General features: G+C 35.5%; 1 protein-coding gene across 1 annotated transcript; it reads left to right on the top strand.

Moving 5' to 3' along the window:
* The first annotated feature begins 510 nt into the window (after positions 1 to 510).
* On the top strand, positions 511 to 14798 carry rab11 (rab11 GTPase homolog SUrab11p). Its single transcript, NM_001123512.1, is given in 5 exon segments — positions 511 to 730; positions 2522 to 2717; positions 10483 to 10676; positions 13093 to 13173; positions 13633 to 14798. Coding segments are annotated over 5 exon segments (654 nt in total). The 5' UTR covers positions 511 to 690; the 3' UTR covers positions 13776 to 14798.
* Positions 14799 to 15553: the final 755 nt, after the last annotated feature.

The following is a 15553-nucleotide window of genomic DNA, read 5'->3' as shown; positions in this document are numbered from 1 at the left end:
CATTGGCCAGGATATTGACCTATGATTGAGCATTTAGTGATAGATTTGTCGAAATATCAAATACGCTTTTACACCGGAAAATCTTCGTCGAATTGATTTGAATTCACCGCACGGTAATTTAACAAATCAAATTGAGATGGACCTCGATCGAGAACAATGAATGATATATCGCCCGCCGCGGGCCTAAACATATACTATTATTTCTCATTCCATTGTATGACACGTAAAAACAAAATGATTCATATCATCCTTGACAAAGTGAAAATGTGTCATAATGTGCCTTTGTAATTTTTGCCACCTGGTCAACTCAAGTTTCGTAATCTTTAAAGTGTTATGATTTGGGAGTTGCCCAAAAATGTATTACCAATAACTACGATATGTGCACTCACACGAGTGACGTCACATCACTGTAGGCGTTAGAAGCCGCCATTGTACCGATTTCGAAGATCAATGTTTATCTCAAAGACCTGAGTGAAATCGTCCAAATCTAGCAACATCGGTGAATTTTACCTTCCCAAATTATTCTGATATTCTAATTGAAGCCCAAATTCGAACGATTTAATTTTTATTTCTCAGATTAGTGCCAATCATTATATGTTTATTTGGGAATCCCTACCGGTGACATATCCGGAAGTCACTTCTCAGGGGCGTAACCGAACAGGTTGAAGAAAACACACACAGCGAAACAAGATGGGTACGAAAGATGATGAGTACGATTATTTATTCAAAGGTGAGTTTTTAAAACATTGTTATACCCTTATTTAAAGTAAAATTTTACAGCTTTCTAGCAGTCTAGAGTACTCTCGTGATACATTCTTATGTCGCATACAGGATGGTTTTATACGTACACATCTTTTCTAGCCCTTGGTGAGCCGTGTACACAGCGTAGCTTTACAATGCGAGCCATGGACAATTGATTGCCGGTACGGTTTCCATTGTACACAGTGCACCGCACTACCGGTGCAGTGAATTGGCATTCAGTCATGTACGTTGCCGTTCCTTTTTGTATGTCAAATGAGAATGTCAACTTTGTACATTTGTAAGTTAGACCAGTGTATGCAATTAGAAACCAATAGGCCTAGACAGATTAAGTGTAATATGCCCTGGATTCATACTGCCCTATGATTTCTACGAAAATTAAATTTTCAATAAAATTAAAATGAAAATTATTTTGGCAGGCTTGCAAGGAAGAATTCCTTGCATGCAAAAACCAATTTAAATATTGTTACGGTGACTCTTTTTACACGTCCATATTCATATAGACGTAACGTGCAAGTGTGCGTAATTGCATCTACACTAAATAAGCAGTCGATTATTTGATTTCTATCACAAGATGACCCTTTCTGTAGACTAGAAAGAAGTCACTTTCTCTTGGGGCGTTGGTCCGAGAATATTATTAAAGGATCGTCCGCATAAACAAGGATCCTCTTCTTAATGGATGACAGACGTGTCCGCAAAAATAAGGATCGTTCGCCTTGATTGATTCTGGTTTCCAGATCCGCGCGTTGGCAATGAGAAAAACTGATTACGCGATGATTTGCTTGATGCATTTAAAGGTAAAGACCAGTATTGGAAACGCCCCAATTTCAAAAAATGAAATGGAAGCTCTCATTACCAATCATGTGAAAGAATATGTTTTGACTAATACATGATGATAAAAAATTTGCCGGGAAACCGCCTACTAATTCATATATTTGGTAAATTTGTTTCTCTCATGGTCTGTGAGAGATATAGGGTAGTCCCATATACATCTTTCTGTGTATAGTGCTTGTAACTTTACGAAGAATGGGCCAAATTTCTTATCATTTTGAAGATTCCAGAACCTTGCAGATGCTAGATGCTAGATGATCAACCTTTTCTGATCGATTCCACAACGTTTCTTTCACAATGCAATCGCATGACCATAACTGGTCTTTACCTTTAACATCGACTTTTTATAGACACTTTGACGTTAATGAGCGATAAATCCTCGGGAAGACGGGCAACCCATAAAAGTAGACGGTGAACTGGGGTTATTTTATATCGCATTGCCAGCACGCGGATCGGGAACCCGGACGATCTTTGTTTTTTAGGACGCAATTTGTCCACGTTTACATGTATGAGGACTTCATTTATGCGGCCGATCCTCATTCTGGGACCAGCGCCCTACTGATTAAATACACAATCATGCAGTGTAAGTAAGAGGATAGATTATTGCATGATCGTGCTTGCCACTTTCGCATTGCATGTTTGACAATATAATGAGAGCAAATGTTGATGTGCTTTAAACTCAAGCTTTTGTCTGTTTCACCATATCATGATATGCAAGGCAAATTCAGTAAGCATGATTGCTACTAATAATATCATGTTATGACTTATGACCATTGACTTATATCTATAAATTCTATATAACTAGCTTTTACATGTTAATCAGGAGAAAGAGCATATTAACCAAAGATATAAACGAGTCTCATTTGTAAAATTTTGTTAGTGTCCATGTCATGAACTTGAGAATATTCCTTTTTTCCCCCCTATGATGCAGTTGTTCTCATTGGAGACTCTGGTGTGGGCAAAAGTAACCTGCTATCAAGATTCACAAGGAATGAGTTCAACTTAGAAAGCAAAAGCACAATTGGTGTGGAATTTGCCACGAGAAGCATACAAGTGGACAACAAGACGATAAAAGCACAGATATGGGACACAGCAGGTCAAGAAAGATATAGGGCAATCACTAGTGCGTAAGTATCTAGGATTACAAAACTAATGATCAGAGAGAGAAATATATGTATGTGACATTGGATGATGTCTTCATCTTCAACTCGTAGGGAAATCATCCCATATATAAAGTTGGTTTTATTAAAAGCAGAAAAATAAGAGAAACTGATTAGCAAAAGTTTGAGCAAATTCCAATACCCGGTAAAAAGAATTAAAGAATGCAACATAAATTGGCAACTAACTCTATGACATTTCTGTTGAGGTCTCCTCCCATTTGCTCTGTTCTGAAATTGTAACTTTTACTTTTTTGAAAACCAAGTTAATATCAGTAGGGACTTTCTAACCCTGTAAGTTGGGGCTCTGATCGGATCGGAAGATCGGAGCGACACCCTCGCACCTTTGATTGGTATCGGATCGGAAGATCAACAAAAAAAATCAGCCAATTTTTTTTTTTTAACACGAAAATTTCCTAGTTTTGGCTATCAAGTGCTCAAAAAAAATTCATGGCTGGGATTATTTTGTCATTTGGAGTTGTTGTAGACCACGTTTGTTGATATTTAGTGCCTTTTCATGACTTTGATAATGTAGGTATGCATAATAATCCAAGCTGGCGGCCCGCATGTTTTGCCTCAGCTCTTAGACCAATATTATGAATTTCAAAGTCATGAAAAGGCACTAAATATCAACAAACATGGTCTACAACAACTCCAAATGACAAAATAATCCCAGCCAAGAATTTTTTTTGATCATTTGATAGCCAAAAACTTGAAAGTTTTCGTCATTAAAAAAAAATATACCTACATTATAATCCAAGATGGTGGCCCGCATGTTTTGCCTCTGCTCTTAGACCAATATTATTATTTTAAAAGTCATGAAACGGCACTAAATATCAACAAACATGGTCTACAACAACTCCAAATGACAAAATAATCCCAGCCAAGAATTTTTTTTGATCATTTGATAGCCAAAAACTTGAAAGTTTTCGTCATTAAAAAAAAATATACCTACATTATAATCCAAGATGGTGGCCCGCATGTTTTGCCTTTGCTCTTAGACCAATATTATTATTTTAAAAGTCATGAAAAGGCACTAAATATCAACAAACATGGTCTACAACAACTCCAAACGACAAAATAATCCCAGCCATGAATTTTGTTTGAGCATTTGATAGCCAAAAACTTGAAAATTTTTGTCAATTAAAAAAAAAAAAAAAAAATTCTGGCGATTTTTTTCCGATCATTTTAATTGATCGGCGATCAAAAATTATTCTCCGATGATCGTTTACAGGGTTAGGACTTTCCTATTATGGTGAACTTCCCTTTTAAAAAGAGAAAATTCAAACGTTGCTCTAAGGGAATGCAGAAATATCAGGGGAAAACTCTAACATATTGGACTAGTTAGCAACAAGAAAGCCATGAGCTTTGTAGAAGTTGTCATTACTCTATATGGGAGTTTCTGAATCTACAATATATATCACTGAAGCAGTAGCAGATAACTGTCCCATTTGTTCCAATACACAAAATATCTTGAATATCATTTTTCATAATTTACATGTACATGTATGAATAGATCTCTTTATTATATTTGTATTTTTTCAGGATAGTTTTTGTTGATACCCAAAAGTTACACATGTCCCTCAGAAGCCAGTTTCATGACACAAAACAAGGATTTTATACCGAGATTTAAGTTATCTTATAAATAAAGAATCCCATATAAACTCTCTTGGATAAAATGCCCGTAGAACCTCTCTTAAATTAGTAATCTGAGAATCATTTTATCTCACTTAGTCATGCCCATTTGTGATGTGATAGATAAAAAGTGGTCTCAGAATACCATTTTTTTTAAAGATGATAAAAGAAAATATTTTAGAGATAAATCATGCTCAGAATACCACCACTGGACTTCTCTGAGCACTAAAATGGACTTCATAAACGTGAGGGGAGTTGGACCCCTTTGACATGATGTGTACATGTATTTGGCTAAACTGAGGTACAGCAATGATGTACATGTAGTATGTGATGTACCGTATTTCGGGTCTTAGTCTTGCACTGCCAAATTCTTTAACACATAAACAAAATCGATATGGGAGAGAGCTCAGTATTGTAAACCTGTATGAAGTAGTAAAGTAATAAGAGCCATTGTGCAGACAGTCAATTAGTCTGTTCCATGTTGTTGGGCTAAGCACCTTCATAGTGTTCAATGAATTTGAGACTAGGTTTGACCGGATTTGACCCTAATCGATGTATCTTTAATGGGAAATGTTGAGTTTAGGTATGATCTAATCATAGAATTCCACCCATTCACCCAGCACAGAAGTGGTTAATTTTGACTCATTGTATTGGCGTCTTCTTTCCATAGACTTTGCTCACAGTGAGTACATGCATATATATACTGAACAAGTGGTTCCATTTGTTGCAGTACAATGTACATGGAATTTGTCACATGTGAAACTATAATTTTATTGATATATCTGAATTGTGCATAAAGATCTTATCCTAATCCCATGTGGACTTGATTTATCAAGAGTTCTTTAAATTTTAGAATGTGGTAATATGGAATTGAGAATGGCTTGATTAATTCAGTTCCTGCTGTAATATTTGTAATTGACAGCCAAATATAATTGATGTTCAAGAAATCAAGAGAATGTGAATATTATCAATTCAAATGAGATTCACAGGCTGCTTGTTCAGCCTTAGTAAACTAGCACCTGATGGCAATGGTATGACTGTAGAGGTCTTACCAAGATGACCCTGGCGGCCTGGGCTACTTTAAATGTTTGGCTGCTACAGTGTAATTTGACATTCTTGGAGGTGATTGCCCTCACTAATGATCACCTTTGTTGCACCTACAATTTTTGTTTTGGCCTTTAAAATTAAAACCATGGCTCAACACTAACAGACAGGAGCCTGGTACACATGGGTGTTCAAAATCTGGAGTCTGTGGACACCTAAAATGTCAAAATTTGTGCATTGGACTCTGACGTACAGACTTTAAAAATGTTAAGTTGGGACCCCCTACCCTCCCCCCCCCCCCCCCCCCCACTTCGTGAACAGAGGGATACCATGCGTGTTACCAAAATGTTCAGTAAAGGGGTACTTTTCACACACCAAAGTCTGGCTCGTAGACAAAATTCTGGCCCGTATTGACTTTACACACCGGACTTAGGGGGGTGTTTTCAAAAGGAGGGAATATGCATATATATATATATGCGTACCCTAAATAACACTGAGTGGGGGGGGGGGGGAGGGCGGGCCTACCCCTTCCCTCTGGCTTCAGTTCATGCTCCCATGAAGTAGTTGGCATGTGGCCTTAAAATGATAAAATGATAAAATGAGTTAATTGGAAATAATATCAGGAGGTTATCTGGGGGTCGATCCAGATTTTGTAAAGAGGGGGCATGAGCTAATTGTGCCCCCCACCCTCCCTCTAACCTTCTACTGGGTAAATGCAGCACCAATACTTTGTAATAGCTTGATCAAGCAGTGTGCATGGCGGAAGAGTGGAACATATACTAGAGAGTACTGAATGTATGATGGCCTCCATTTGCCTGGATCAATTCTCGAGCTAGACTGCAAATATTTTATGCAGATATCTGAAATATAGATCCAAAATGAAGACAATACTGGTCATGTGAGAGTGATTGATTACTGGCCATTCCTCATCTTGTCACTGATATTGATACTCTGTATGCATGGAAGAGGTTTGAAGTGTATATTTTTGCATCATATTACGCAATCTGTGAAATGGCTATGAAATTTTAGACGTGTGCCTGGCAGAGATGTAACCAATCCTCATCTTAAAAAATACATGTATGCATGGTGGTTGGTGGACAATGTGTAAACTGAAGAATTGAAAATTTGTAACACCATACTACTGTACATAAACCATGAGATGGATTTAACTTTGGTGTTGATTCGACCATTTACATGTACTGTCAGTAAAAGGTCGAGTAATAATGGTTTAAGAGAACTGTGTTCTGCATACACATGTATGTCAGGTACAATCCTTTCATAGCATTTGCATGTTTAGCATAGATTCTTAGGATTTGTGTAATTTCTAAGATCGATCATAAATTATAGTTTCTTAATTTCTTGTGTTTCAGCTGATTCATTCCATTACAAAATTTGTGTCAGAGATGAATTTTCTCTGAAATTAAAGATAAAGTTGAGTTCTGGTCATGCGATTGCATTGTGAAAGAAATGTTGTGGAATCGATCAGAAAAGTTTGATCATCTACATGTAGCATACAAGTATTGGTGTGTAATGCAAGGTTCTAGAATCATCAAAATGATAAGAAATTTGGCCCAATCTCGGTAAGTTACAAGCACTGTACACCCAAAATATATGGGACTACATGAACATGTGGCATAAAAATCTGTCCCGATCTTGATGTTACATTTGTACATGCCATATTTAGAATATTGAGGCATTTGAAGAGCCATGCTTTTCAGGGAACATTTTGTATGCGATGTTCTTCCACACTTGCATAATACTATGATAACGCTCACAAATTATCGTTCACCTCTTCCCAGAACTCAACCTTCTCTTTAAAGTTCATCAGATTGATTCTATTCATTATGACAAATCTCAGAATTTCAAAATTTCAAAATGCTTTTCTTACAGGAAAATGGTGTATTTAATGTAGAAAACAATTTTGTCCAGCTGTATAGAAATCAGATAACCCTGATTTAAAGTGTCCTCTTGCAAACATGTACATCTTACAACACTAACAACTCTTATCGAAGGAAAGGATATACCAGTATGTTCAATGTATGACAAGGTGCACCAAGAAATATATGTACATGTAAACCTTGTATTACATAAAACATGTAAGTGATGTAACTGCAAACAGCAAATCAAAAGAAACTGGTATTTTTATTTTTTTGTTTTGTAGTATTCTTTATTGCATTCATAAACGGCATTCAATCAGTACAAAATAAAGAAATTGTACATCTTCATTGATTTACATAACATGTCAAAATGTAAAGAAAATTGTACATCCCTTAGAAATACATACCGGTAATATAGTATATTACACAGTACATAATGTCTTCAAATTAATGATACTGAATGAGATCAAAGCCTTACGCACAGACAGACACACCACACACGCTCTACTACATGTATCTTACCCCTCCCCCCTCCATTCCCAAACCTTCCCAAACTCTACAAGTCCCCCCTCCCTTCCCGAACACGGTCAAATCTATACCGTTTATGTTTATGTTTTAGGGAGTACATTCATACATTGCTTACATTGTACATGTACATGTATATCTAATAAGCAAAAAGTTGAAAGAAATTAGTAAGAATACAGATCTTTCTGTAAATTATCAACTCAAATTATTGACTTGTACATGTACACTGTACTCACATACATGTAGATAATTGTAATCATGTACAGTATTACATGTACATATTTGTATGTTTCATACATACATGTATAGTTCATCATCACTGGAGACACTCAGAATCAAAGACTGACTATGAATTAAAATATAATTTGGAAGGCAAACAATGAGATTTACATGTAAACATGACTTACCACAATATTTGAATATCCATAATACTGTTGGCTCTTTTGTTAGTACCAGTAATGTAAATTGAAACAAATTCAATTTAGTGACTCATATAAATTCCTTCTACCGGTCATATGTAAACAATGCAGTGTACAGTGTAGTTGGACTTAATAATTGTAACTTGTTATTGATCCATACAAGTTACATGTACAACAGGTAAAACTAGTACATGTTTGAATTTCGACATGAACATACTGTTTATTACCTGCAATTTCACTCACTGTTTAGTTGCATGTTATGTACAGTACAGTAGTTGAACAAAATGAATATTTCATTCTACAATTATTATGTGCAAAAGGGTACATCAATTAGTCCATTTACTTTTGCTGTGTAAAATGCATTGTGCATGTCTATGGTAGCTAGTCTATGGCATAGCTTTCAAATTCTGAACTGAATTCTAAATTACAGCTAATCTTGAGCTCTGGTATGGGAATCGTATCTTGAGAGAACATTGCTATGATTTATTCTGGATTGTTTATCCTGTAGTACATGTAGATTGGTTGCATGTGAACCAGTGAAATGAAAAAAAAACGCAAACAAATTTACTGGGCATCATCTTCCATAAAAACCACAACTCCCATTTGCACAACATGTACACTGTAGTGACCTGTGTTGAGGACATGGTGTTGGGTGTACTTTACGCGAATTCACTTATCTTTCTATGCTCATTACTCACCCACTATACATTTTCTACCAAAAGTGTTTGGCACATGTCATTTATTTGTAATCTTGAACATTCAGTTTAAGTTTCTTTGGATTATGTGAGAATTGATCTTCTATATTTACCAGAACTCAAGTTTATCTTTAAATAAAGCATAAAATTATAATTACATGTTAGTACTTGAGCTTTATGATATTCTTGATAGTTCATAGATTATCATTATGCAATACATGTACCGGTACCACTTGTACATGTACCAGCTATAAGGAAGTACCGTATCCATGTCCATTGTCTGAGTGGCGTTGAACATTGTGTGTCATGTCATGTTTATTTCCCGCAGAGCTACATGTACAAGTGTGTAATGCACAGCACAAATGGACATGTACACAACAAGACTGTGCTCATGTTTGCAAGGGGGACATGCATAATGCCCAACCTACCTTGTGTACATAATACATCACAAAATTATATGCAATGCATGCAGGAATTTGATCATGATGTCATTACTCTTCAAAACACTTAAGTGAAATAAAACATTCAAATTTTCTTCTCTAGGGTTAATTGCAATGACGTTCTTTGCCATTGCATTGTTGATTATACTGTTGTGTTCAGAGATATCGGCAATGCAACCCAATGACAGAATCCACCCCCCCCCCCTTTTTTCCCCCTGTTCTCTTTTAGAAGTGAAATATTTCTCATGAATACATGTATATAGTTGCCAATCAAGATTGATACCCAGGGCCAGGGGCAAATTTCTCTCACTCCCCAATCCCATGTACAGTATATACTGGTTGCATTGTTGACACAATGAGTCAAGGATATGAAATGTGTAGTTGTTTATTTAACATATACATGGTCTACATGTTTCTCTTTATGTTATGCATGTGTCCATGTACCTGAATGAGCTCTCATTTTATGTGGTACATGTACATGTACATGTATGTAGTTGCCAGTTGGTACAATCATAACATGTACAGTACATGGCTACGAATGTATGTATTAAATTTGAAAATGAATTATTTCCGCCCATGAAGATATTCAATATCTACTGTGTACATGGACTTCTACTTCAAGATAGGACATGTTTATTAGAGATACGTGTACATGTATACATGCAGACTGACTTACATGCCACTAAGCCTTATCTTCATGTACATTGTACTTGACAACATTTTAAGACTGTTTATAATTATAGTATTGTATCGAAGAACACTCTTAAATGATACATCATGTACATTTAGGATGTGTTTCTTCACTGTACTGTACATATATGTTGTCATATTGAATAGCTTTTAATGGTACATGTAACTGAATAAATGTAAAATTAAAAAGTCCAAAGCCAAAACAAGCAAATTAACAATGTAATATTCCATATATTGTGGGCTTAAATTATGCATTCAAATGTTATGGTTTAAATTTGCTGAAGAGACTTTAGGGAAAACCTCTTCTTCCATACTATAGAATCATCTGCACATTTGAATATTAGTATTTTATTTATTTTGGTCATTGTAAAACTAATATTTCTTCTCTTGTTTTCACCATTTCCCTCCAGATATTACAGAGGGGCAGTAGGAGCATTGCTTGTATACGACATTGCAAAGCATCTAACATACGAGAATGTAGAACGATGGCTCAAAGAGCTAAGAGACCATGCAGATAATAATATTGTTATAATGTTAGTCGGCAACAAGAGTGATCTGAGGCATTTGAGGGCAGTACCAACAGATGAATCCAAAGTCTTTGCAGGTAAGATGGAAACAAAATGTGTTCTGCACTGTATTTATGCCTTTTAATAGGGATGAAAAGAGATTCTACACCAGTTCATGTTGGTTTATTTAAATAGAGGAGGGGTCCCTTACTGTTGATATCCAATCTTGCTTTTAAAGATGGCTGCCACATACCAAATGATCATGGCACCCATTTATTAAAGCAGTTGTATTTGTAAAGTTACAACAGTAGTTCAGTATGGAGATATTTTCACACAACGTAATAACAACAAAGAAAGGTTAATGGTACACATTAAGTACATATAGTTCATGAATAGTTGAATAGAATTGGAAAGGAAGCAGACAGAGACTACAGTTTATACCACAAATATAATACACCTTCCTTTGTATGCCTCATTGTTTCCCACTTACACCTTTTGCATTTTGAGGTGGATATGAATTCATTGCCCATAATGTATAGTAAATTTGCTCATATGTTTTTTTGTTCTGACTCATTGGCACGATTTGGACTATTACTGCAGTTGGTATTTATTGTGTCTGGCCACATCCCAAAGAAAACCACATGCACATCAATACTCTACCTAACCTTGATAGTCACCCTGATCCTGATGTTTGTGTGTGTCACTGCTTAGAAAACGGGAAACACTCATACAAATACTTGGGTTATTAGTAATTATTATATACCTCACTTAAGAAATCCAGCCATCTGATTGGTCGAATTGCATTCATAAACTTCAACTGTTCCTGTAAAATTCCCGGTAACCATGCTTAAAACATTTCAATATTTTTAATAACCATGGTTATTAAAAAAAATAGGTCAGTCTCCATGGTTACCCCATAGGTTTACATGTTAAAAAATGGTTTGAGCGATGGAGGATACCATACGTGTGCGAAAAATTGGTCGGCAATTTCAATACAATTGAATCTCGATCGATCTTACCGACAATTTTATCTTGCATTGTTGACATGAAGACGAAAATTAACTCTCAAAAACAAAAAAACAACATCTGCCGATAGATCTTGATCTAAGTTCGTGCCAATATGCATTGCAAAAGTAAAAGAAGGGTCCGTTTCATGGAGCTTTTGCGAAGCATCCCTCACGCGGAGCCGTTTTCAATCCATTTTAATGTATATATTGGAGAAAACTGCCAAGCATGTTAACGGCGCGCGATAGCCGAGTGGTCTAAGCGTTGGTTTTCGATACACCTCTTGTTGTACGCAAGAGTTCGAATCCCGTCTTCGACAAAAATGTAAATTATTTTTTATTTTTTATTTTTTAGTCTATTTTTTTTCGGCATATAAAAGTATTAATGACTGCTTTAATATTCGAGAAATAGTTGTTTTCATACGCTCTCGGGAAGGTTACAATTGGGCTATTCCCCTCGGCAAGCCTCGGGGAATAGCACAATTCTAACCTTCCCTTGAGCGTAATAAAACAACTATTTCTCTCAAAGCAGTCATTAATACTATACTGTTTGGAATAACCCAGTAATGGCATTACTCATAACAAGGGAATCCCTTAGCTGCATGCCTAACTGCCTATTGTCTATTGATACTCTGAAATTTAGTGTAGGCTACACAATTCACAAGCCAATTTGTCACTTGTTTGGTGTGTTTCTATGTCCTGCATGGGCTAAACTGTTCTGTGTGATGCGGCAATAAATCAATAATATACCTTGAAGAGATGATAAAAGTAAAATAGTTTATTGTTATTGATTTTAATCGTATTCAGTAAATAGCATAAATAGTTAATTTGTACTGATATTAGTAATATTCAGTATTAAAATACCAAAAGTAATTGAGTGCTAAGGTCACCAATGGGTAGAGGCTTCAGCAAGTCATAATGTTTCAGGGTTTTTGTTGGGGGGGCTGGTGTTGTTTCAAATGTAACTTTATTATAAAATTTAAAAAAAAAAAAAAAAAATGCTGTGAAAGTAATCTGAATTTCTTTTAACAATTAAGTCTAGAATATAAGAGAAAAATATCTACAAAAAATCAAGAAAAATCATCAGTGTTTAATCCTGAATGTGGAGGGAAAAAAAATACTTTCATTTTTAAATTGAATGAGATCTTCATTCATGTACTGTATTGCAAATAAGATTTAGTTCACATTTTTTGTAACTACAGGAATAATTTCTTTGAAATTGCAGTTTTCAATCTTGCTACCATTTTTTAGGATTTTCATTTTGAATGTACTTTATTGTATTGCACTGTAGTATTAGGGTAAATACAATGTTATGGCATGACAAGTTTAGTATGCACACTGTATGTACATGTCATACAGTGAATGGAGCCAGCAAGTGTGCCCCTGTTTAGTACATGTACATGTGTATTGTGTATCAGCATTTTAGGAATGAATGAATTAAAAAAAAAAAATTGTACACACACACAAAAGTAATTTGTTCTCCTAATTTACATAACTATTTTCATTGCAGAAAGAAATACTCTATCCTTCATAGAAACCTCAGCCTTGGATTCAACAAATGTAGAACAGGCCTTTGTTCAAATTCTGACAGGTTAGTCTTAATACATTTTATTTTCCTTCTTCGAATTTCCTCTTTATTTCTTTCTCATTCTTTTCCTTTGGCTTTGTCATTCTTGTCAACTCCTGCTTTAAAAAAATGTTATTTACTTTAGAATATTAATAACATAGCTTCGTTCTTTGTTCCTCTAGCTTCCGGTTAATTTCTTATGTCTGTATTCATTGCTTTTGTCCAATTTTATATACCGTCACATCAGGGATATTATCACTTGTGTAACACTCTACATATTGAGAAAGTCACTCATACAGTTATTATCCAACCTTGCATGTTGCTAGCTTTCATGAAACATGTGGTCACTATCGACATTCTAAAATATGTTGGTTATTTGAAACTGATTGATTTCTCCTCGGAAATTGGTACCAAATCCATAATAGTAGCCATCATGTGTTCTTTAAAATAATCCCTCCCAATATTCTTTGCTTGTACTTGCAGAAATTTACAAGATTGTGTCACAGAAGAATATCCGAGACGGTGGTAACGGGGAGGACTCGCCCAGCTCGGATGTCAAGCCCATCACCATTCCACCCACACATGGCTACACTGAACCTAACAAGAGGAAATGCTGTCAATCATAAGGTCCAATCTTCCTCGTCTTACAGGCTCAACACTAACAAACAGGGAGACTATAAAGGAAAAAAGAAAAAAAATATTAATGAAAGGAAAATAAATATCGAGAATATTATGTAATTTTATCTCCATCTCTCTTAGTTATTCTATTTTGGCCGACTGTGTTGAGATAGATATGAGTCGTAGGAATATTGTGGCAGATTCGACCCTCTATCTTTTGTACAAATTTTTTTTTGGTGTGTGTGTATAATACAAAGATTCTGTGAAGCTGTGCGGTAAGGATGGCAGGAAACTAAACTTGTCTGTCAGTACTGCTGGTTGAGAAAAAATAAAATAAAATCTATTGTACAGAAGATGAGAAATGGCGGGAAGTCTTGCCTCTGCAGATTAACTTGTAGCTACATTGCTCTGATTCTTATACAAAGATGTGTCATGATGGGATGAGGAGAGACAGTCCCGAGTTTGATTACAGATGTTATCAAGAACATACTATGCACATAGCATTTTAAGAATATCCTGCTATTTTGATGGAATTGAATAAATACTCACCAGAGGGTCTTTATCATTTGCAGAGCATTGTAGCTGTAATACCTGTTAAATATTAAAGAAAAATAGATATTTTACATGAAGAAAAGATGAATGATTTGTGTGGTAATTAGAGGTGAATGCATTCCATAGGAATCTGTAGGCTGTAAAGTCTTATCAAATCCAAATTGGCTGTATATGGATACTAAAATACTTTCTCTCACTCTCTCTACAAGGAAATACTAACTCATGGTTCTTTTTGTAAGTGCTGTAGTAGTTAGGTGGTTTCCTAGAAATAGTGAATTCAGAAAGTCTCCCGAAAGGGGGATGGGTATAACTTTCACATATTTACAGGTTGTAACAGCTTCTGAAAATAATACGTCTTTGTCAAAATTTAATTTTCTCAGAACGTAGATAAGGGCGTACTTGCCAGCCAGCACTTCTCTTTGTAATACCTATAAGCACTATACATGTACATGTAGCATGCTGTATGCTTTGGAGGGGGGGGGGGGGGTTGATATATTTGTGGTTGTTGGACTAGATTTGAAGACTGGCATGTGGCCACTATACCTTGGATAGCTATTCAGCTCTTAAACTGTGATCAATTTATGCATTCTTTAAAATACTTCCAGAGTCAAACTGGTGTAGATTCTGTAAGGTTCCTATCGCAACCAATGTGAACATAATGATATAGATCGTGTGAATTTATAAACGGCCTTTGTGTTACATAGACTCAAGTGTCAGACTACGTGGTGAAAATGGGCTATTTTTCTGCTCTATGTTTATTTCCCTTCATTTTCTTTGTTCGATCTATTTTATTTTTTTTGTCAGAGTATAATATTTTCAAATACTAGAGTGATTATAGGCATTTATTTATTTTATTTTCCCTCTCATTAATACTAGATGATTTGATCTGTTTGTGAGTCTTTGTATATACTGCCATGATTGTTTTTCTCTTAATGCAGTACCTTGGCCGGGCCATGTACAAATCTTACAAATTCATTATGTTGATTGGATGGAAGACTAAACAATATTTGTACATGACATGTACATAATAATCTGATTATCATTTCTTTTGAACTGGAATGATTGGATTAGTGTGCATAATGCTTTTATTACTATTAGGCCTTATTTACAGTATGTATAAACCGTTACTAAAATTATTCGATAAACGACTAGCGTGCACAGAGTAAAATAAGTATATGTCATCTTGTAGGAGATGCATGATGATTATGTTGTAAGCCTGTAAGGTACATGTATG

This window comes from Strongylocentrotus purpuratus, unplaced genomic scaffold (assembly GCF_000002235.5).
Source record: "Strongylocentrotus purpuratus isolate Spur 01 unplaced genomic scaffold, Spur_5.0 spur5_scaffold_6, whole genome shotgun sequence".
NCBI classification, from domain to species: Eukaryota; Metazoa; Echinodermata; class Echinoidea; order Camarodonta; family Strongylocentrotidae; genus Strongylocentrotus; species Strongylocentrotus purpuratus.
This window is presented reverse-complemented; position numbering and strand designations above follow the sequence as displayed.